This window comes from Acipenser ruthenus, chromosome 16 (genome assembly GCF_902713425.1).
Source record: "Acipenser ruthenus chromosome 16, fAciRut3.2 maternal haplotype, whole genome shotgun sequence".
Taxonomy (NCBI): Eukaryota; Metazoa; Chordata; class Actinopteri; order Acipenseriformes; family Acipenseridae; genus Acipenser; species Acipenser ruthenus.
The window spans coordinates 12,597,229-12,622,186 of NC_081204.1; the positions used below are offsets into that span (position 1 = coordinate 12,597,229).

At 38.9% G+C, this 24,958-nt stretch overlaps 1 protein-coding gene across 1 annotated transcript in view; it reads left to right on the top strand.

The window, feature by feature from the left end:
• The window catches only part of LOC117963454 (kelch domain-containing protein 8B-like), an 82,223-nt gene that overhangs the window by 1,857 nt on the left and 55,408 nt on the right, over nt 1-24,958 (top strand). The window contains exon 2 of the mRNA XM_058988841.1: nt 3,102-4,481. Coding sequence (XP_058844824.1) covers nt 4,091-4,481 — 391 coding nt within the window. The 5' untranslated portion in view covers nt 3,102-4,090. The remainder of the gene's footprint in view (nt 1-3,101; nt 4,482-24,958) is intronic.

Sequence of the window (24,958 nt, forward strand, 5' to 3'; positions counted from 1 at the left end):
ATAGAATCATTGAATAAATAACCTTAGTGTCCACACCCTACTGTATAAACACTACAGCTGACATCTATATTTGATGTGCATATCTTTGACAACGTTTAACATTTAGGAAATATTTGAACCCTCTCACTGTTATGAAAATTTATGTTTGAATGTCAAGCCAATTCATCTTATGTGTAATATATTTAAATTTTGGCCTTAAAATATGCAAATTATGTCTCACGAAAAACTAGTAGGCAACCTACAACATCCGATTCCTCTTATTTTTAAAGACAGATGCCATCACATTTCATATTCATTCCTGGCATCTCATTATTTCCAGATCTATGTTTGACTGCAAGAGATGGCATGACTCAGCAAATGCATAGGAATAACTTAAATATATTTAGTCTAGAACATAGATTTAGGGGAGTTTTTAACCCATAAACAGGGTCAACTAAGCCAACTCCGGTCTCTATTTTAAACAGAGGCTAGGCCTAGGGAACACATTTTGAAGTTAAATGTAGACAATGTAATGGATTGGCGATCTCAGAGCATTGATTTGAACGTGTTCCATATTTCAGATGTTTGTCACGTTTGCTGCTAGATGGCGATTCAACAGCAGATAAGCAAATCAGAAAACATAAAAGAGTTATTGTTATTGCAGCTACAGCAAGCTGGCTCACAGTGTTATTTAAACCAGTGGTTTTAAACCCTTGGTCCCGGGGACCCCCTGTGTCTGCTGGCTTTCATTCCATGAGCTCTCAATTACTTAACTAGACTCATCATTGAAATGATAATTTGCTTAATTTCTCTTTGTATTGTGTAGTTAATTGGAAGCTACTGAAATAAAGTTACAAAGGAATAATCAAGTGGTAACATTGTAGCACGTTTGACATGGTTAAGTGAAGTATTACCACAGTTGAACATAACGTAGTTGAAGTGGAACATGAATAGAGGTCATTGTTCCCTCTAGTGCTGCTGGTGTTTATTCGTTTAGCCGGCACACTCTTTATAGGGATCTCTTTCAGCCTTGCAGCACAATGTCTGGGGAAAGAGAAGTGCTTTAGAGCAGGAGTGGCCAAAGTTACCCTTTCCACTCCTGGTCTTTGTGCCAACCCTGTTCTAAATTGTTTAACTGAACCAATTAAACCTCCACCCAGACCCTGAAGTGGTTAATTATCTCATTTGACCTGTTAAACCTGGAGTGGAATGGCCCTCCAGGACCGGGATTGGACAGCCCTGCTTTAGAGTATTGTGACTTTGATGAGGTGTCAGTCTGTTTACACAATAAACCAAGCACTGAACACTCAACAAAATCAAGTAGCTAATGTCTTCATCAATGTCATGGGGGGTGCATCAGCAGAAACGTTTGACAGCGTATGCTTGGAGTTTAACAGAGACAGCTTAACCTGGAATATGTGAGCTTGATAAATGTAGTTTTGTCTGAAGAGAACCTGTCGTTGTTTCAAATGACACGTTTTAACATTTGCAGACACAAACACAGTTTTTATCATTCTCACAGTTATTATTATTTATTTCTTAGCAGACGCCCTTATCCAGGGCGACTTACAATTGTTACAAGATATCACATTATACATTATTTCACATTATACAGATATCACATTATTTTTACATACAATTACCCATTTATACAGTTGGGTTTTTACTGGAGCAATCTAGGTAAAGTACCTTGCTCAAGGGTACAACAGCAGTGTCCCCCACTGGGGATTGAACCCACAACCCTCTGGTCCAGAGTCCAGAGCCCTAACCACTACTCCACACTGCTGCCCCAGTGTATAAAATAATACAAACGAAACATTAATACCTGTTTAATCCATCACGGTGTGACAGGTTATTAAAAATCACTCTGAAATGTGACACATACTCTGATACAGCAAAACCAAAAATGAGCTGTGCAACAGGATCAGACAAAAAGAAAGGTTCTCAACGCAACTTAGTTACATGTGATTTGCAAATTTGCAAGGGTACCAAGTTCCTTTCTGTTCTAGAGCAGTGCCACCGGGTCAGATCAAATACATTCTAGGCAGGTGTCAGTGAGAAATGAGTCGTAAAGGTTTTGTTGGAGAGTGCATGGAAATCAGGCAAGAAAAGTAGCGTGAATCAATTGGCTGGATTGGAGATTTCAGAACAGTCTGCATTTCATATTGAATGACATAGCGAGTAGCTAATGAAGTGCATACCAATTACTGTTCTTTGACCTTTGAAGCTAAAAGGGAGGGAAGGAAAACGATATTGGCAATTGCAAACAAGTGACAATGCATACCTGAACAGCCTTTTTCTTTCCTTTGCTGTTTTATCACAAATCATATACCTCGCCACGATTCAGCTTGAAAATAATGACGATATTATCTCACTGTCCGTATTGATTTATGCCTTTTATGAGTCAACATGTAGCTTCTGTCTTCTCCACTGAAGTCTGCTATTCCCTAAAGGCATGTGACATTTTGGTCTTTGATCAAGGTAACCCGTTAAAGATGGGTTTGAATCACCTTCCATTGGTTCAACAAAACATACATACCGGGAGAAGGTTCAGCTCTCAAAACCGAGAGGAAAAAATATATTAATAGAATACTGCATGGGTCAGAATATCTTATCACACAATAAAAAGTCTCAAGTCGGCAGTAATACACAAATGGTGCAGCTATATGTTATTGTGGTAATATTATATTACAGCATATGTTATTTTCTAAATCTTAAAATCAACAGACGTCTGTTTTTCCCCATACCTTGTCTCTCCAACAAAACCCAATGACTTACAAATATGAGATCACAAGTGTTTTTCTCTTAAAGTTTTTTATTTTTATTTTTTTATTTGAATGCTTCAGTTATTGAATGCTTGTTGTTTGAGTTCCCGTTGCTCCTTGGTGGATTTTCTTTGACTTTATTTTCAATGTTTGTATCTCTACCTGGCCTCAGTTTCTTTATAAAAACTTCGAAATAAGAAAAGCTTAATGACATATTTTTGCACATACCTCTTAACATGGCAACATAGAATATATAGAAATACTAAAACATGAAAAATGAGTGGTGAAAAAAATGTGGAAAGGTTAGGCTAGTTATGAAAAACAGACTTATTAACATTTATGTCTTCTTTTTTTTAGGAAAAAGTGTGTCCCAAAAGGAGCAGAGGAAGGCAGCTTGTTTTTACAGTCCAAACACGCTTTATATTCAGGACTAGTTTTTGCTACCGCACTTTGAATCTATATTTCAAGCCACATCCAGACAACCCCAAGCTGAAGGCAGCACATGACAATCAATGAACCCCACTTCTTTTGATGCAGCGCACATTCAAATGTCAGCTCCCTGATCTCTGTTTATTCCTTACGGCTACGGATAAAACCTAAACAAAGGGGACATTCTGCATGTGTCTCTGCATACTGATCACTCACAAACTGATCCCTTCGTTGCAGACGTGTCAAGGAAGATAGTGCATTTTCATCATTCCGGTCCATCACCATTCACCTACATCAACACGAAGGCCTGAGAGACACCTCTTAGGAACTCTATATTGCTTGTCATTCTATTTGGAATTCCTGGAACCGTAGTGGATATTTTGGAACTTTTAGCGTGTCACCTCTGTGGTTAATTTTTTTTTTTTTTACCTGTGACCGCACTGGTAATGCAGACAAGTGTAAATGCTCAGGCCTCTCTTAAAACAAGATGCTTCTTTTGGGTTCAATCAATTAAAAAAATAAAAGCATCCTCATCTTCAAAAGAGTTTTCCATGCAGATCACTTGGAAGGCCAGTCTGTTTGTACTGTGCTAGATCTGCAAAGCTTTCATCCATGCAATAATAAAGAACAGCCCATCTGGTTGCCTGCATATAAACGGCGTTGGTTTCTCAGTTACTGTACTCATGAACGCTAGAGCTCACACGAGCTGAATTTGGGATGTCATTTGCAGATTTGCAGATTCTATGTCTGCACAATGTCCTGAATTTATTGTCTTCAAGATTCACCTGTTCTGAATAAGCTACCCTAAAATTTCTCATTCTTAAATCCAGATTTGCATGATTTTTAAGAGCAGGACTTGTCGCTGTAAGACCCCAGTCTCCTCTGCAATGAGCCAGGTTTGCTAGCGCCCAGCTGCCATGCCTGTGCCTGTGATGGCTGTGAGCAGTGTCAAGTCCCTGTACTGGGAGGTGTTCCCCCCAATGCCCACCCGTCGGGTTTACTGCACCCCTGTCTACCAGGATGGTCTGCTGTATGTGTTGGGGGGCTGCAGCGAGACAGGGCTGCCTCTGGACACGACCGAGGTGCTGGACGTGGTCACTCAGACCTGGAGCCCCTTGCCCCCCATCCCCACTGCCCGAGCGGGTGCTGCCGCTGTCTCCTTGGGTAAGAGGCTCCTGGTGATCGGGGGGATGGACGCTGAGCAGAGACCCCTGGCTTCTGTGGAGATCTACAACACAGACGAGGGGAAGTGGGAGAAGAAAGCCGGTGTGGGGCAGCCATCAATGGGCATCAGTGCCGTGGAGAAAGGTACGTTTGTAACCTCTTCACAAACACTGACTCTACCCACCATTGTTTATACTTTGTAAATGCTAAATAGCTCATATTATTGTAGAGCAAGCTATACAAGTAACATTTGCTTCTTGAAATATTTTTAGGAAGCCTTAATTGAGTATTTACTGCAATGTGTAATGCTTCAGTGATAAGGGTCAATGGCAGCCTATGTTAGTGTATGGTAGCACAGCGGCAATGTTGACATACCAGTGATTTATAATTAGGAATCCATTTGCTGCGGAAAAACACAGATTTTCTATGCTGTCAGAATTTTTTACACTGGGGGTGGGGCAAAAAGGATGCAAGGCTTTTTTTGGTTGTTTGATAACCAAATCAATACACTTATTATATATAATCATCAATACAGGCAATTGTGCTTTAAATTTACGTTAACATACTTGTTCAATAAAACTGCTTCTGGTGAACGAGGCGCACTGTCAGTGTCACATTCATATTGAAACGTAGCTGCAGTTTACTTCAGGATCCAGTGCATTATTACGACTGAACAAGCTGCCAAAAATGATCATGTTTAAAGTACAATGGTAAGTTTGTTTATATTATTGATGGATGGGCACTGGTGAGCTTGTAACTTCCTAGAATTTAAAAGTGTACCAAAAAATACTTCCTGTGTTATTCAATAGTACTGTTTGTGTATCTTATAATGTGGGGGGGCTCCGTTTTAACCTTTTATTTTAATTGTGGAATAACGCAGATAAATTTTTTTTTTTTGTCAGAATTGCGGAAAACTAGGATCCCTGATAATTACATTCTTGCACTATATCATGACCACATTGGTATAAAACTTTCTCACTTCAGTTTCACCAGCATCACCCCTTTTATATATTTCATTACTTCCTTGACTCAGTTTTGCATATATCTAAAGAACCACTTGACCAATTGTGATGAAGCTTGCTCGGACATTTCCATCTGGATGTAGGTCAGATGCACATTTTTATTTACATGTTCATAAGTCATGGTGATCTACATGCTCATGTCAACGAGATCATTTTGTACTCAATGCCATGGTGGGGTATGAATGTCACTGACACACTCTACTGTGAAGCCCTTCATCAGGAACTTCATCAGGTCAATGAAATATATGCACTGACTGAAACCTTTTTAAACACAGGAGTCTGAATGCCTGTCGGAGGAATCGGATTTAGGTCACAGTCAGTGGTTAACAGATTATAGAAATAATTCATAAGAAGTTGTGGTACTTTAACCTTTAAAGCTGAAACTGACACCATAAATATGACATATGTCAGTATTTTTGGTATTCAGTTTAAAAAGATCCTTGGTGAATCAAGCTGTCTCTGTTAATGAGGCTCGCTTGTATTGTAAAAATCAATGCTAACATTCCAGAAGAGTTCTCAAATGTCTTTTCGCATACTTTAGTTAATAGTATTCTGTCAGAACTTTTAGAGGTTATTTTAACATTCTTGTAAGGGAACATCAATCTGACGTGCCGAAGAATTCAAGTTTTTAAATGTAATATTTTAATGGAAAAGAAGTCCATCCTTATTTTTTTGCTAAAGTACATTATAAAAAGGGAAATAAACTAGAAATAGACAATTATGAGAGCGCTTTTGTCGTGTATAGTAAAAACAGAATCACTGGTTAATTGGATCCACAGCATATTGTAATCAGAAATTGCATTCCCTTTCCAAAAAAATAAAAATACTGCTTTATGAATACACTTTGATCAAGATTAATGCTGGGAGAAATATTTGAATATTTTAAAGAAACACTGCTTGAAATGTATTTGTTCATATAACAGAATTTCCAAATGACTGTATCAAAAAGATACCATGCAAAGGAAACCAAACCCTAAATGACATCTGCAATAAAGAACACCCTGTACTGTACAGGACAGTGCTTCCCTCCTTGCTTTGTGGAGGTAGACCTAGGAGGTAGACTTCTGGCAGAACTAAGGAGACTCCTCTTTACAAAGAGTGGTGAGGGTATGGAATGGGCTGCCTAGTCATGTTGTTGAAACAGAATGACTTGGATCCTTTAAGCACCAAATTTGTTCTGAGATTAAGAAACTTTTTTTTTTTTTTCTGTTTAATTGTACAAATTATACTTTTGTTTTCCAGCTAATTCAAATTTGAATACCTGTTTGGATTCAGAATTTTTTTTTAACATGAAACATGAAACATGACCACATACACATTATAGGTGTAGTTTCCATACCATTTCACTGTAGATTTAGACCTAACAGTTTTCTACCATACTCAAAAAGAAAAAGAAATGAAAAAAATGAAAATGCTTTTCACACAACTGAAATAATAATAATAATAAAAAAAACCACAGACACACTTTCTTAGATCAGTCTGTCAGATCAGTGTGTGCTACATATCAAACAAAGGTGGTCTATCCAACACTGTACAGTATATGACCTGCTTTATACGTTTGAATCCTTTTTTTAATTCAAGTTTAGTATTGTTGACAGAGGCCTTGAGCTGACTCGACCCAGCTTTCAACATCACTATCGAGCATTCAGCTAACAAAGTGTCAAAACACTGCCCTCCAGCACTGCAATAGCTAATACAGAAGCAAACCAGTTATAGTGCACATGTCCTTTTACACAGACACACACATTCCACCTGACTGATTTGCAGAGCATTGCTGTTGCCAGGCAACAGGTGTGTGGGGAATGACCTAGGAGCACAACAAATACATTTCAAGAATGACGAAGGCTGGTTTTGTTGATGCTGCTGTTGACTTCTTCAGCCACCTTTCAGAACCCCCCCCCCCCCCCCCCCCCAGGCTATTTTAAAGATGTTAGTGAATCTTAATAGCAACGCTGATTTCCCTGAAGAGTGAGTTATTGAGCCCACACCACCTCACCCCTTGTACAAGTCTCTGAATGCTAAAAGCCAGAGCAGTAGATTGGGTTTATTAGACTGACTGTCATACATACGGACACTATAGTGTTGAATAGGTCTCTTTGTATTTAACAGAAACCGGTGTACAAAGACAGATCTATTCACATTAATGTAGAGGACTTTTTGTCTAATTGGGATGGAACTAGGTAAGGGCATTCCTTAGCTCCTGAGAGTAACAGAATGTGGGATATGGAGAAGCCGCTCTGTACTTTAAGTTAGTACGTCCTGTAGGGCACCACTTGTTGTGTAACAGATGTCACAATGTGTAGTTTGGTTGAGAGGAACGCAAAGCAAAGCTGAGTTCTGGCTGTTCAAAGTGTGCAAAATGATGTCTCTTATAAAAAGACATTCACATGACGTATTGACTTTTTATAAGTCATTAAAATATCATTTGTACTGCTGTTTATCATATACAAAAGATTGACAAATGCGTAACAGTGATTGATTTCTTGTATGTGATTTAAAATGACATACATAATAAGTAACACATACATTTTTCCCTATACCTGGAACTGTTCATCCAATTTCAATAGAACTCTGGTATGAACATTCCTCAGAACAAGGTGTTAAAGGTCCAAATCTTTGCATTTTTGCAATCTGTATGTTCACTGCTTGGTTTTGACAGCAAAGGCCATGCAATATTAATGAGCTAAACAGCGACAGATCTGAAAAACAAACCCTTACATCTGCATTATTGATAATGGATATTTTTGCAGCCATACCTCCTCAGATAGGGTGACCAGGCATGACCGGGACAGGCCCCTTCATCTCCATCAGCGGTGTCCTGACAAAGACATCCTTGCATTGATTATGTAAATAATCATATGGTTCCAGAATAATGTTTTTCAAATAGGCTGTTACCCTCAATTAAAAGTATGCAAGATGATAGAAATGAAAGCAATACATATGGTTAGAACATGTATTTAAACATGGACGAGAATTAGAAACAGAAGGTGCAGTGGTTGTGCTGCAGTTGGAAGTTGTTGTTTTTTGTTGGTTTAATGTGAAAACAGTAATAGTGATTAAAGGACTATAGTCAAACAAGAAGCATGCTTTAAACAAAACAAAAAAAAACCTATGGGCTTTAGAAATCTGGTCACCCTAACCTCGGAGCCTGATCTCCTCAGATCTCCAAAGTTATGGACAATGAAAAATGTCTTTATGACATGAAGTATTTTTATTGGGATGAAGCAATGATCATTATTTCAGCACAGATTACTGTCTTGCAAACCCTCAGGGGAAAAAGACAAAAGACAATACAGTGAAATAACAGTGAAGTGCATCCCTGTTCCTGACAAGAACAGAGCGCTGCATACTGACTGACAGCTCATCTCTTCCACTATGACGACAGCCTGGATTCTCCCAGACGCCTGTTTTAGTCGTGCTTATATATAGATACTATAAACATGCTAAGTTACATTTTAGTTGCAAGTACATGTTTGGTAGACAGTGTACTGAATATTAGAACAGAGCTGCACTTCATCGGCAATCTTGATAATAACTGGAAGAGAAGTGTTGATCGGCACAAGATGAGACACAAAAGGTCATGAAGGAATGGTCTCCAGAACAATTTAAAATCGCCCATCGTCTCGAATTGGTGCTGACCAACATCTTATCAACAGTGTTATGGGAGGTGCTTCGGACAGATTATCCGACCCCTGTACAGTATGTCAAAGCATTTTCAATGCTGTTATTATCTGACCTACACAACACGTTATTGGATCCTCAGCTGATGCACCATCCTTGCACTAGTGCACTACTAATATGTCATTGTAGTTGTAACCTCTTGCATCCTATTTCATATTGTATTTTAGTAGTATAATTTGCACTTACTGTAAACTATACTGTATTTAGATAGCAGTTTTGCATTGTAGCCCTGTATTGCCCTGCAACACCTGTAAACCGTCTTGGATAAAGGCGTCTGAGAAATAAATAAAAAATAATAATTTGATTTACTGTGGCTGGCAATGGTATTTTTATTCACAGTTAAAGAGCTGGTATTGATTTGTATTCATAATGAAACATCACTGTTTATCTTGAAAGGGCACTGCTGTAGGCGGAGTGTGTAAAGAGCAAGAAAGAATCAACAATGAGGGGCTGAGCTCCATGTGGAGAGAGGGGTCTTGGGCCTCCCAGTTTTGTAATCAGTGGTGACCTCAGTGAGAGCCACTGCTCATCACCTTGGGAGAAGGGTGGTTTATTCCTGGGCTTTCATGATGAGATACTGCATAACTAGGCCTGCTCTTTTCAACATTTATTTTTCAGGGGCTTGCACAATGTGTTAGTAAATCACTCCCCTTTTAGAGTAACATCATTGAGGGTTCTTTTTTTTGAACATTATAACACTTGTTAATTGTGCAACGGGTTGCGGGGTCTTTGCTATTGAATGTGGACATTTTAAATGGATTCTTTACTTCTGACCAGCAACTGATGAAATGGAGATATCCAAGCTAAGGAAAATCACAGCAAATGCAACGATCCTATTTGAAGCTTTCCTATCTCTGACTATACCAGTATCTCCGCCACAGTCAATCACGGTGTGTTGTCAAGTCAGCTGCTCAGAAATAACTCCTAAACTGAAAGAGGTGAAACATGTTGTTTATTAACAGGTTTCACTGTGTTCCAATGAAGAACTCTAGTAAATGAAAATGCACAGAACTTTGTACTAGTTCTTCAGGCTTTGTAGCATTGTGGAGATGGGTCTGTATCTTTTAGTGGGTATTGTAGGAAGAAATATCAATGGCTGATGGGATCATTGACTGAAGTAATAAAGACTTTGATCTTCGTGCTGCATGATGTTAATAAAGCCAGTGTCTGTAATCCATCTATATCAGTATATACCATCTACATCAGTTTGGTTAGGAATGACTTAAAAGCTGCTAATGCTGAAAGTATATATTTTTTTTATTGAAGGTGATTCTGTGTTTGTGTGCTTGGCTTGGTTTTCAGTGTAGGAGAAACTTGGCTGTTGCACTGCATTGATAATCCTAAATGAAGTTTGTCCCTTTTATAATTTACCTCATATTATTTAGAAACGTGTCTAGATTCCCCTTAACACATGGCTGGTTTCACAGGCCCTGCTTATAACTAATATTGGACTAATGTTATTTTAAAGTAGTGAAACTGGTCTGTGAAACCAGTTGAAAGTCTCTGCACAGGACCATTATTACTCAGTAATGAACCCAGAGTTGACTTGATAAGTAAGTAGTACAATTCTCCAGAATTCTGCAGTAACCGTGCCCCTTGTCATTTTGTAAATCAGTATTTTATCTAAGAAACGCTTTCTTCAAAAGAGGCCTGACTGAGTAATCAGAAATGCATGCAACCTCAGACTTCTCCAGCAAGATCTGTACCATCTTCAGACTGAATTCAGGGAGAAACGTTTCGACTTGTCAAAACACCTGTCATTGAATCTAAGTTTCTTTTAGTATTTCCAAATTCAGTGCTATTGAGTGTTTAATAGTTGGATGGATGTGCCTCTTCGGACTAAATCAACTTTAGTGCATTTGTTTGTCGCTTCGGCTTCAATGAATTATTCAGTTCAGTGCACTGACAGCCTACATTTTCACTTATCCACAGTATGAACGAATACAAAACAAATAGCACTGTAAAGTGCTTTGATTTGAATTTTGCTACAGTGTACAGTTCATGACAGTAATCTAGAGCAATGACTATAGTTTGGGTGTTCTGCCGTTAATCTTTTTTTTTTTTTTATAACTCTTGTTATATTGATTTGGATGCAGTAACACAATTTGTGTAGTTTGAGCAATATTCTTGTCAAGTCGTGTTAAAAATTTTTGTGTTGAAATCTTCCGTGTTTGTGTGGAATGGATTTTTTGCGCAACTGTAATGAACGCTTACATGAAATTGCAAATAAATCATGTTCATGTCAGAAACTAGCAATTTGGTCACATACATCTTTACAGTAATATACAGACATACAGAATACTTTTGGAATTATTATAATAAGCGATGGGACACATTATCATCCATTACTGTCCCTATGCTCAGCTGTGCAGCATGGCTATTTTCAATGTGCACAGACCCTTGTTCGGGGGGCTGGTTGCCACAAAACAGCTTATCAAATGCAATGGAAACAATTTGGCTGACTTCACTAGATCCTATAGAAGGCGACCTTCCTTTTCTATTCATTTTAAAAGCACTTTGCAGCATGTAGCTATGTGGTGCTTTTGGTCATAAATCAAATAGACAATGTTTTGGCTGGTGTCTTAGTTTAATATGAAACGTGTGGCACCAGAGGTTAAAACTGTTGAGTTTTACTGTAGACTCCTAATTTTAGAGGATCAAAGCATACAGGTGTGTACAGAATGTGAAGCCAAAAGCTCAAACCATTTAGGGCTACATTTATTAAGTTTTGGCTGCAGGGAATAAGAAAACAGTTCATTTTCTAGGAACAAATCATCTGAAAAACACTCTGGGCTGTTTACTATATTTCTAGCTTGAAAAATCAATAGTTTATTTTTATTTCAGAGTATAGATCTATCCCAATAAATCTACTTATTTTATATAGTTGCAAAGTTTTGAATGCTATTGGTTCTGTGTCACAATACACACATCTCTATACTTTTTCATGTAATGAAGGATCACTATTGATTGATACACAGGGAGTCATTGCACCCCTTAGCTCAGTTCCTAGCCAGTCATCTACATGATAATCACATTTGGCACAAATGGATGGTCATGGAGTATGAATCTCCCTGCCTTAGAGGGCAGTGTTGTGAGTGACTGGCAGAGTGCAAAATGTGTAAAAGATCAAGCTGCTTGTTTAATTTGGAGGACAAAACGATTAAATAATGGAATATGTAATTAACTTCTATGGCACAAATTCAGATTCTCTGCATATAACTTTACATGCAAGCACAAGTATATCGCTGTCTCTGGGGATATGTATCTATATGGATGAGTTTTACATATATCCAGATGACTGCTTATTCTATGCTGATGAAACTTTAGTGGAGTTATTAAGAGCATCAAAATCTGGGGATCTAAGGAGTCCTTCTCTCTCTTTATGTACAAATGTACTGTATGTCTAGAGAGCCACTCATCCAATAGTGATTGAACTTGGTTACAACATTTATCACCACAAGTTATTGAGAGGATCACTTTTCAGGAGGTCTGCTCAAGGATCAGGTCAGAACAAACCAACAGCATGACAACAGCATAATCCAGCCCTCATAGGGGTAGCGCAGTGGGAAGAATAAACTTTGCTATATAAAAGCCTAATAATCTCTGTTTCAGTAAACACTCAATGTATCCTGGAGGACACGTTGAATGTAGTTGAAGAAGCTTGACTGTTGGGTCCTAGGAAAGTTTTTATGGGCCTTGTGGAAGAGTTGGTGCACTCCAATGTGTTTCTGTGTTGGAAAGGAAATGTTGGCTCGGCTTGGGTTGTTGTAGCTATACAATAAATTAATACAGCCTCCTTGGCATGATGAACTCAGTAAACCAAGCTGCACGACTGTGTAATTTACACTTCTTACACTGCTGTTACTGGCAACCAAGATCCAACTAGAGCCGCTAGTTTGTCGCCATGGCAACGACCCTCCGTTTCTTTGGAAAACAGTTGCTATGGGCAGGTAACTAACCCTTTCTGATTTCATTTTTATTGTTTTATTAATGACTTCTATCTACGTCATGAACTGTATTTAACTTTTGGTAGTTGCTGCATGTTCCGAAAATAAATTCCTACTCTAGGTTGTGGGGGTTATAAGTAAGGTGTATAGAAAATAGACGTGATATACCACAAGCATTACACTGTAGGTTAGGTGTATTGACCTTTATCACCAATTATGTTAGCATTTTGACCATGGTATACAAAGCATTAAAAGACATTTTAATAAATGTACATATTATTTGAGTATCACTGGAGATATAAATACTCCTAGAGTATCCGTTACCTTTTTTCTCTACAGATAATTCGGAAGATATTATCATGAAGATATTTTTTTCCTGTAGACTAGACTGTCTCTTGAGGGGTCAATATAAGCAGGTTTGAGTGTATCCGAATACCCTTGCTGTGGGTTTATTACCACTGGGTTGATATAGAGGTGGTTGCTAAGAGCTGATATTCCCTATTGTTCTGAATGAGAGGTGTGGGCTGTTTTCTATTCAGCTCTTTTACTTTCTAATGAAGTGGTTTTGGTAATAGAGACTCATGAGACTGTCAGTAGGGTTTAGGGGTATGTGACTGTTCCACAATGATTATCTCAGTTCTTTATTGAGTCTATATTGAAGTTTGTCCTTCAGAGAGTAAAATGCAATGAACTAGTATGATACATGGGAAGATGTAATGCAGTCTTAGTGTAATTGTAGTATGCTACATTGTAGTATAAGTCATGGTACAATATTGAAAAGTTTAATCAGACCATCATATCAGTGCATCTTTTTTAAATGACTGATTTTGTAAAAAGCAACAGATTACCAGACAGTACAGTATGCTTACTGATATCCTACCTATAGAACATGGAAACATGTGTGGAGTGAACAAAATATGTCATGAAAAACAATGACGTACAGTATTGTTGTCATGGGCAGTGTGCGGGAGAAGGACAGTCAATGGTGTTTATTATCGGCGTGGCCACCTGTGACATGAATATTATATGTCGTTGTTTTTCATGACATATCCTCTATGTCAAGGGCGTAGGTTTGGTTTGAACATTGGTGGGGACACAATTTTTTAGGGGGGCGGAGTCACGGTCGCTAGGGGGGTTCGGGGGCATGCCCCCCCAGGAAGAAATTTTTTAGGAGACAGCTGTTAAATGGTAACTTCTGGTGGCTTGAAATGAATGCTGGACATGAATCGAGGACAATCTGATTGACATGAAGTTGGCTGGTATACACTTAAAACACTAGGATAAAGTGGCCGTCCTGGAAGCTGGTTTGACATCCCTGCTATAGAATTACTAATAACCTGAATTATAACCTTACTGTAAGCTACCAATACCCCTGCCGCTACAAGCATGCGCACATGCACGCTCACGTGCTCTGCCTGTCTCTCCTGTGTCTGTGCTGCTGCTCCTACCTGGGTGCACTGCTTCATTCACCTGATAAAATAATAAATTAATGCATGCCATATAGAGAGAAAATATATGGCTATGCTAACTTTATTTGCTGAGTATTACTATACAGCATTAGCCTACTATCATATCACAATGTGCCTCAAACAATAATATATCTCAAAACTGAGTCTAACACTTTCCCTGTTATAATCACTAAGCCATTACAGACCTCACCTGCGACCCTGTTGCAGGTTGCACTGCTTCACTCTCCTGATAAAATGATAAATTGATGCATGCTGTTTAGAGAGAAAGTATGACTCTGCTAACTTCATTAGTAAATTATTTTTACATTTGCTATGAGAATCATTATCAATTGTGTTTATTACTTTAATAACATCTTCCTACTTACACTTTGACTTTTTGTAAAAAATACTTCCTTATGTCCATCTTTCTTTTTTTGGCTGCTATTCTGCTTTAGTCACCTAAAGCCAAATTGAAGTGATTAGCTAACGTTAGTTGATTGACGATATCAAAACATGCTCACGCACACTCACACTCTCTCTCTGTCACACACACACACATAATGATTAGCTGTGAAACAAGCTAGCTAGCCACCAAGGACGTTGGGTTAGCACCTAGCAATGGGTCGCTAACGTAATAAACGTACTTACCTACCCATTAGGTAGGTAGGTAGGTTTATTCACTCAAACTATGTTGCTGACGACCTGACAATACCTTCAGCCCCGGCACCTGGCTTTCATTCAGTCAGTGGCTCACACTTATATCAGACTGACCGGCAAGTGGCAACTTCAGATGAGCGTCTTTCCAGAGTCCAGCCCAAGCCAGCGGGTATCAACCTTTTTTTACTCACGCCCCACTGAAATTTATTTGTATATCTGCCGTGGTCCACCAAAGTGTTCGCTTTATACACACACGATACAAAAATATCAAGCAAGGAGTAAGTTAGTTACAAAGGGAGGAAGGAGGAGGATAGAAATAATGTGACAACGCATTAACCAACAAACACAAACTAAATATCGAATTACACCGATTATATTTATTCTTATTTTTTAAAATAAATGTGAAAATTGTGGCACAATATACACCATTTAAGAATGACTAGAATTTTTTTTTATTTTAAACCCGGATATTTACCTTTCAAATTAGCGGGGGTTTTTTTGTTTGTTTTTTGGAGGAGGGAGGAGTAACAAGGGGAGCGTGAGAGAGTTAACCCTTTGTGGAGCGGATAAAATGACTTGACAAAAGACGTTTCAGATTTATCAAAATTATTGGTAGGGACAATTCAACGGTCCCTTGACATTGGTAGGGACATGTCCCTACCGTCCCTAGCTAAATCTACGCCGGTGCTCTATGTATGTAATGCGGAAGTGATAATGGTTCACAAAGCTCTCTATTTCAAACTGCCATGAGCAGGATTTTTTATATAAGGAAAAAAATAAATTAAAAAAATATTAAGAAACAACTACAGACTTCTTACAAGCTGCTAAATTAAAGAGTTCTCCTTCGATTTATTCGGTGCGTTTTACCTTTCTAAAAAAAAAAACTGTGATGGCTTGGAGTTCAAGATTTTGGCGTGTGATGAAACTTGTTCAAGCAGATTGCTGTCACCAACCAGGAAGTGTGAAATCACTGAGGAATGAGAGCACTGCACCCCAGGTTTCATTGCCATCCCCTGAGGTGTTGAATAGAATTGGGACACAGGCAGAGAATGCAGCATCTGTCTGGTCTCATGAACTGCAACAGCTGTCAAATTCGATGCTTCGATTGAAAGACAGCTGCCAATCTGCCAGTGCGTATATACCAGTGAAGCAGAAAATAACACGAAATACTGACAACTAAAAAAGTGTCAGTGCAAGAGCACAATGTCGTCTCAGGTCCCACTATTGGAGTGGCTTAAATGGTTAGCATAGAGCTGAAGTAGCAAGCCTCTCCAAACACTGTGTTCTCAATGGACGGCCACAGCAGTGTTCAGAGTGGCTAAAATCCAAGACAGGGTTGAGGTTTTATATAGTATAAAATATTGCTGTATATTTCCTTTTGAGGTACATTTTAAAGTTAGTTAGGGGCTTGTTAATAGGTACCACAAAGAAGACAGTAGATGCATTTAAACAACAGAGTTGGCCTGTTTTTATTTTTATTGCTTCACAGAATTAAAAAGATATTTCACAACGAAACAGTGAAGCCTCCTCTTCCTGGTCTGATCCACATTTGCAGTGTTTAATACAGGCATTCTGCAAGCCAGTGTATGCCTAGATCAGGGATGAGCAACTTTGAGATAAATCCACTATAAAGCTTTGGTGGGCCATACTTTTGTTTAGTGTGCATAGTGAATAACTTGGCATGTTAATAAACAATTAACCATGTAGTAATAGTTTAGACCTGTAAGAGCCCCCGAATCGGTCATCCACATTGAAAAAGGCACTTTATCAGAACTGGGCTGCTAGTTGTCCATCTGTGGTGTAGATCACTGGGAAATCAGCATTCTGTTTTATGGTCCTTCAGGAGTACAGATGATACAGAACTTTAAAACTATCATCAGTGGTCAATGGTAAAACAGAGAGGATCCAGAAACAGGACTGTAATTGCAGGACCACGGTGAGCAGAGGGGGAGCAGAGGGTAGCCTGGATCAGCACCTTCAGCAGGGTCTACTTTCAGGACACAGCCCTCTGGAAAACTGACACACTGCCAAGACTCAGAAGGTTAATATGGCAGAGACTTCATGAGGTGACTGCTCTCTTACATGGAACGTAGTGGCACCAATCACCCTCAATCAAGTGCATTCACTTTCAGACAAACCATGGCTGATTTCACAAACCCCGGCTAGCCCCATCACTGTGCTGCTTCTGCTCTGAGTGTGACCAGCCCAGTTAGTCAGGCTGTGTTGTGAATGGGAGCCATGTTATTGAAACTGTACCACGTCTTGTTATTGCTGCATAACAGGATTTGGGATCTCAGTAAAATAAATGGCAAAGAGATTTGTCATATAAAGTGCTGAATGTTACCTGCAGCTATGGCCAAAAGTTTTGCATCACCCTATAGAATTAACACATTTTGCTTCATAAAGTCGAATGAAACTGGCTGAATAATGTTACTTTAGCATATTGAATTACATTCTGCTTTGTAGCTTTCCATATACTTGACAAAAATAGAAAAAATGTGACATTTGGAAATCTAACATGAAATACTGTACTACTATTATGGCTTCCGGTAGACTCTTGTGATTTCATTTTGTAGTTTATTTGATTACGTGATGTAAAATAAAATATCTAAATTATGTTCAAATAGCTTTTCTTCCTAAATGATGTCTCAATCCTTCAATTCTAGGTGATGCAAAACTTTTGGCCATAGCTGTACAGTAGTCATATCAAGAACCACCGGAAAGGGATGTTAAACTTGATGAAACCAGTCGTTTTGACCTCCGTTTCAGAGCCCCTGCAGTTGTGAGCTGTGAAACGCCAGCTTGCCACATACGGTGAAATGGTCCATTAGAACGCATTGGATCCCTGCATAGCTGCTGCCAAACCATTTAAAAAATCCAATTCTGGGCTTCACACTAGCTGATTCATGAGAAGGGAACACAACTGCTTAAATAGGCTGTTCCTCATATTTCTATAACATATAAAAGCTGCATCTCCCTGATCCGTAGAGGGCTGGTAGAGGCTAGGTTGGTAGGTGTTTCCATATATGAACTACACAGTTTTGCTGCAGATATCCAACCCTAACTTCCCTGAAGGTATTAGAGGTGGTAATTTCCGATGAATCTCATGATCACATTCCTCTAGAACAAAATAAAATCTTTACAGACTCCTCACATTGACTCAATGTCATCATGACTGCCCCTGGTGGCTCTGCACTGTATTGACAGGTAAACATCTTGTCAAATGTATTGTGATTGATCTTGGCTAGTCTCCTTGTTCCATCAGGATTGTGAAGTGGAACTTTCAGTGTGTTCAAAGTATTTGTCTCCCTTGTTGGCTCAAACATTTCAGACACAATCATAGCCTCTATCACTCCCCTCCTCGCTACTCCACTACTAGCCTACTAGCCTACAGATGCCTTGACCAGACTGCATCCAGCTACCTCCAGACCCTCATCTCTCCCTACACCCCCACTCGACCTCTCCGCTCCGCCTGCACTAGAAGACTAGCTCTACCTCCGCTACGCTCCCCTGCCTCCAGAGCCCGCTCCTTCTCCACCCTTGCTCCGCAGTGGTGGAATGACCTTCCTACAGATGTCAGAACTGCCCAGTCCCTGACCACATTCCGGCGCCTCCTTAAGACTCGCCTCTTCAAACAGCACCTGTAGAACTCCTCTGTTTGTATCCTGGGACACCATCACCCTTCATGTAAATGTGCTTTATTTTGCTCTTATCTGCCCCCTATTTTACTGCATTTAATCCTGTACTTCAGAATACTGTAATCTGCCAAGTGTTTAACCTGTAGTACTTTGTATTTAATCACATCCTGATGTAACTATCACTATTTAATCATATCCTGATGTCACAATCACTATTATCTGCTGTATTATTGAATTGTGGTTTGTCACACTTGTACTTTGCTTGAACAAAAGTTATTGTATTTCTTGCTCTTATTGTATTACTTGTATTGTAACACTTGAAATGTATTTGCTTACGATTGTAAGTCGCCCTGGATAAGGGCGTCTGCTAAGAAATAAATAATAATAATAATAATAGTGAAACCAGCTTCATGTCACCCCTGCTAATGTCACACTTCACATATTATCACCACTTTGTAATGTCCTGGCCAGATTGAAATAGGAGTCAGTGTGCGCACACTTCTGATAATATGAATTCAGTTATTATCACGCTTCGCTAAATATCAATCAAATTTATCATCCATGCAACCGATTTTCCTCCCACTTAATATCATTTCAAACTGCGGGCACGTATATTGAAATTTACAGGGTACGGTACACGGTCACCTTTCTAGACATGCAGCTAATGCACAGTGTGCAACGTCTGATCTAACTTTGGTGTTTGGTTTAGTGAGCATTCAAATTCAAATGGAAAAGTCTCAGAAACTAAAAAATTGAGACATAACCACAAAGGCAGAAATAAAATAGAGAAAGGAGAAAAAAAAACGACCGACACATTTTCTTTGCTTTGGGAAATGACTCGAGACTACTGTATGAACCTACATGCCAAATCATTTTAGAAAATGCCTTTAGTAAAGTTACCGTTCAAAGAAAAGTACAAAAAAAGAACCGGTAGTTATGTGACAGCGGCCATTGGTTTCATAGCCAGGTTATTAGTGAAGTGATAATGTTGGCTCTTTTTATGGTCATTATTTCTGCCCAGTCCTTTTAAAGTGATAGTAAGAGGGTTTGACTGTATTGGCTATTTTAAATCATAATAAAGTATTACTATATAAAAACATTTAAAAACTATCCTATTTTGAAGCAAGTGCAAAGACATTTTCTGAGAGGAATAAAGTAACTAAGTGTAGCATGCAGGACAGAGACATTAAAATGTTCTTCTAAGTAACTGCCTGCTAGTTTTGTTGAGCCTCCTCGTGAGAGAAGCTTATAATTGTCATTACATATACGCTGCTGCTTATAAGTTATCTGAGATACCAACTTCATATTTTCTCACTTAGGTTTTATTTCCTGTGTTGACCAGTAAAATGAACCATTTAATTGCCTGCTTTGTTTTAACCTCCAATGATGCGGCCTACACACTTTGAGATACTGTCTTTACAGTTTGTGCACAGCTGTTTTCTGTGATTCCATGAGTCAAGTTCCATTACAGGGCCTCTGTAGTAAAAATTAACTGTTTCACTTCCACATTACTTTAACCAATGACACAGCATTCTGTTATTCTCTCAGTCCAGTTTAATTTCCTTATATTTCAACATTTCAGTACCTTTTTCAAACCCCCATCTTTACAAATCCTACCAACTCCTACCCTTGCACTATGAAACCATGGGATGCTTGGTTTTAATTCACAAAAACACTTGTGTCTTTTACAGCCCTTGTGAAATTGCCTCAAAACATTCAAAGGTATTGGAAAGCAAAACAGCAACAAAAAAAAGACTTTTAAGATTTCACTTAAAGCTATGTACTCTTGACATAAAAAAGACAAGCAGGACTAAGTGCCATTCAGTCAGTGCTGAAGGTGGTTCATATGGAAGTTAGTAGGAAAAAAAAACATTTGGTTACTTAGCTGCCTTGTCATGAAACAATAGGCAAAAACGTATCTTTGAAGGAATTTAAGTGTGAAATCGACAATCATGAGCATGTTTTTGCAAGTGTTTTTTTGTAATGATGTTTCTGAACTGTGTGCGTGACTGCGCCGTGTTTTAACTTGTAGATGTGCTTGATGGCGTGATGTGGGCTGTAAGTGGTTTGGATATTTTTTCAATGTGAGCTAAATAAAAGTAAACTCTATACAGTAAAAGCTAGCTTTAAACCCACTTCAGTAAAAAGACCATCTTACAATTAAGGCCATTTTAGATGTGCTTCTTGTGATGGCAATGTAAAGTCGCCTTCAGTGTTAATTCTTTATTCTGTATGGCCAACAACAAATCAAGCCTCAATAACCCAGAGGTGCCAAGGGGGAGCAATTGGCAAGAGAGAGATTTACAATATAACACAATAACAGCACATGCCCTCCTGTCAAGGCACCAGCCTCTTTGGTGGATCAAACAGCGAACTCAGCATATTGGAGGCATTCTATTGGTTCGTAGAACAAGAATGGCATTTGCAAGAACTATCAATCTATAGCTGTTTGTCTGTCTGTATGTTAATAGTGCTTATTTTGAATGTACAGCCAATGTGGAGAACAAGTATCATTGACATGCTTTTTTTTAAAGAATCAACGGGAACACACATGCTCTAGGATCTGAAGAGTTAAACATGTTTTGTTGATGTCAGTTTATTTGGCATCAGCTGTTTTTAATTATACAGGGAGCCAGCTTGAATAAGAAACAGCTGCTCTGGATAATAATGCTTAACCCTTTAATGCCTATTTCTGTGTCACATATGATAAAATGCTTAGCCACCCCTCTATATTTTTTTTTAAATCCAGTCTCACAAGCCAGAATTTTTCATTTGCAGTAAATTGCATTGCCAGACAGGGCGGGAAAAAAAGGTGTTTTCTACAATAACTAGAATCTAGTTACATAAATGTAGTAGCCTTTCTCATTTCAAAAATGCTTCTGCGTTACAGGGTTAAAATGTAGTATAAACATTTTATTTTCAAATAAAAATACCTTGTTGCTAATGTTTGCAAATTACAGGGTTAATCCCTGCAGGAGCATTACACGTCTGTTCTGGACACTGATTGGTTGGGCCATTGAAATAAGTCTTGGGAACCACAAGCCTAAACTGGATGAGACTTTGTATTGACAGTCAAGTCAAGTCATGTCCATTTCTTTTTTTCCCCTTTCTTTTACCTTATCACTTTTTTAAACTGTGAAAAATGCCCCCTCCTTACCACCCCTCCCCTCCTTTCAAAACGTGTATCACTTCTGCCTTACAGTAGCTTCCAATCCCCCACCATTGAAGCACATGGTGCTAACAAAAAATTCTAGTAAGTCTTACCTAATATGTATTGCCATTGCTTTGTATGTCTCAGGTAAAATAAATCAAACTCCCAATCACTCACTGCATTTTCTGTGATTGACATGTTTTCAATGACGACTAAGTTCCTTCCTGCAAACTCTCAAAGCTGAACATAAGAGCAGCACTGAAGAGTCTGCAAGGAGCGTTCAATAAATTTACTTTCAAACAGCTTCAAATAGATTACCATTAAAAAAAAACACCCAGCTGGGCAAGATTGAGTAACCCTTGACAGATGTGAGTGGCCAGATGCCACCTATATTTTACAAACAGTTTATACGGGAGACAGCTTGACAGTTCAGCCATTTAGACAATTATCAGTCCCTACTGTAAACAATGAGAACATTCAGCTTTAATTTAGCTGCTCTGGGAAGCAAGATTTCTGACCAGTTTGGAACAACACATAGGAAATTCAGGTCTCGTTGCCAGCTCGGAGAGGAAATTAAATAAAAACACACAAAAACCCAGAGCCTTATTACTTTAAAAGTCTGTTTCAAAGCTCTTTTCAAAATGGCTGCTCTAGTGCACTGAGGTTTGAGATCTGTCCTCTAAACCACTGCAGAAGAGCAATAAAAAAACCCAGAAGCATATCAAGTGCTCTGGCTTTTCTGTTCTATACCACATCATGGATTGTTATTGCTGTGTTACCTGTTTGACAATGTGGGCAATAATCCTTACACTATCAGTGCACTAGAGCGGCCATTGTGAAACAGACTAAAGTTATAAGTGTAAAAAATTGTCAGGATGTTAACAATGAAAAAAAAAGACAGGTACATTATTTAAACAGTTGTAGCAACACATGAGGACGTGTAACACTATATTTTTTGGAAACCTCGCTCCTTACTCTTTAATGTGCCTCTCAATTTCAAAACAATCTGACACCCCTCTAGCTCCAGACCTCTGACCTGCCTCCTTATACTTGCATTGCTGACAGTTATACACTTGCATAGTACCATCGGAAACAGACGGATAGGAATCGAGATATGTATAAAACCTACGCCACGCTTCGGAACAATATTACCTGCAACATCGGAACAAAAATTAACATGAGAAACCCCATTGACACTTGTGTATAAAAAGAACAGTATTATTAATAAAGTAATAGCAACCAATAATAATAATGAGGAGTTGTATTGAACAGTCCAATCAGAGAGATGGATGCAGTTACTGGGTGGAACAGGAATGATTAGCTGATTAACGTTTGGCAGTGTTTATGACAAGTAGTTGGAGAGCATACTCAGCGGAGTGACTGAAAGTGTAAGTTAAGTATGTAATTATCTAGATTTTAATAAGCTGTTTAAAATAAATGAGTCTTCTTTCTCATTAAATATTTGATATAGTCATGTTGTCAATAAAAATACATTTTTAAATATATGCCTATTTTCTGAAACCGGACTTCCGGTGTAGTTTTTATGAATTAGATGATGAGTGAGTGAGTGAGTGACGCTACTCAGGAAGGCGGGTCAAACAAGCTCTTCAATCGTAGCTCTGTCTCTGTCCCCTGAAAACATTAAATGAAAGTCTGATTCATTTTTGGACTTTGACTGGACAATCCGTTAATTGCCCAGTTTAGGGGTTTGCCCGTAACATATATAGAGTGTGTGTGTGTGTGTCTACATATATATATATATATACAGTGCCTTGCCAAAGTATTCAGACCCCTGACCAATTCTCTCATATTACTGATATTTTAAAACACTGAAACTCAAAAACAATTATTGTAAGGTGACATTGGTTTTATGGTGGGAAATATTTTTAAGAAAAATAAAAAACTGAAATGTCTTGCTTGCATAAGTATTCAACCCCTGTATTGTGGAAGCTCCCAATTTACACCGATGAAAGAAATTTCCCTAATGAGGACACACTTACCTTACCATTAGCCTCCACCTGTGAACCATTACAGTTGCTGTTACATTTTCTGGATAAAAACCCCACTGTTGAAGGATCATTGGTCAGGCGGTGAATCTGAAGGAAAATGAAGACCAAAGAGCATTCTACAAAAGTTAGAGATAAAGTAATACAAATGCATAGATTAGGGAAAGGGTACAAAATAATATCCAAGTGTTTGGATATCCCAGTGAGCACAGTTGGATCAATGATCAGGAAGTGGAAGCTGCATCACACCACCCAGGCACTGCCAAGAAAAGGCCGTCCCTAAAAACTCAGCGCTCAAACAAGAAGGAGACTTGTGAGTGAAGCCACAGAGAGGCCAACAATCACTTTGAAGGAGCTACAGAGTTCAGTGGCTGGGAGTGGAGTAATGGTGCACCAGTCAACCATATCAAGAGCTCTGCATAACACTGGCCTGTATGGGAGGGTGGCAAGAAAGAAGCCGTTACTCAAAAAGTACCATCTGAAAGCACGTCTGGAGTTTGCCAGAAAGCATGAGAGTGACCCAGCTGCGATGTGGGAAAGATGAGACCAAGATAGAGGTTTTTGGCCAAAACTCAAAGCGCTATGTGTGACGCAAACCTCAAGAAACACCATCCCTACAGTGAAGTATGGTGGTGGCAGCATCATGCTGTGGGGATGCTTCTCATCAACAGGGACTGGGCATCTTGTTAAAATTGAAGGAAGAATGGATGGAGCAAAATACAGGGAAATACTGCAAGAGAACCTGCTTCAGTCCGCTAAAAAACTGAAGCTTGGGAGGAAATTCATCTTTCAGCAGGACAATGATCAATGAACAAAAAGGTGAATGTCCTACAGTGGCCCAGTCAAAGTCCTGATCTCAATCCAATTGAGAATCTGTGGCACTATTTGAAAATTGCAGTCCACAAGCGTCGTCCAACCAGCCTGAACAACCTGGAACAAATCTGCCAAGAAGAATGGACCAAATTCACTCCGACACTGTGTGCAAAGCTGGTACATACTTACCCCAAAAGACTTAAAGCTGTTATTGCAGCGAAAGGTGGCTCTACCAAATATTAATGTGTGGGGGTTTGA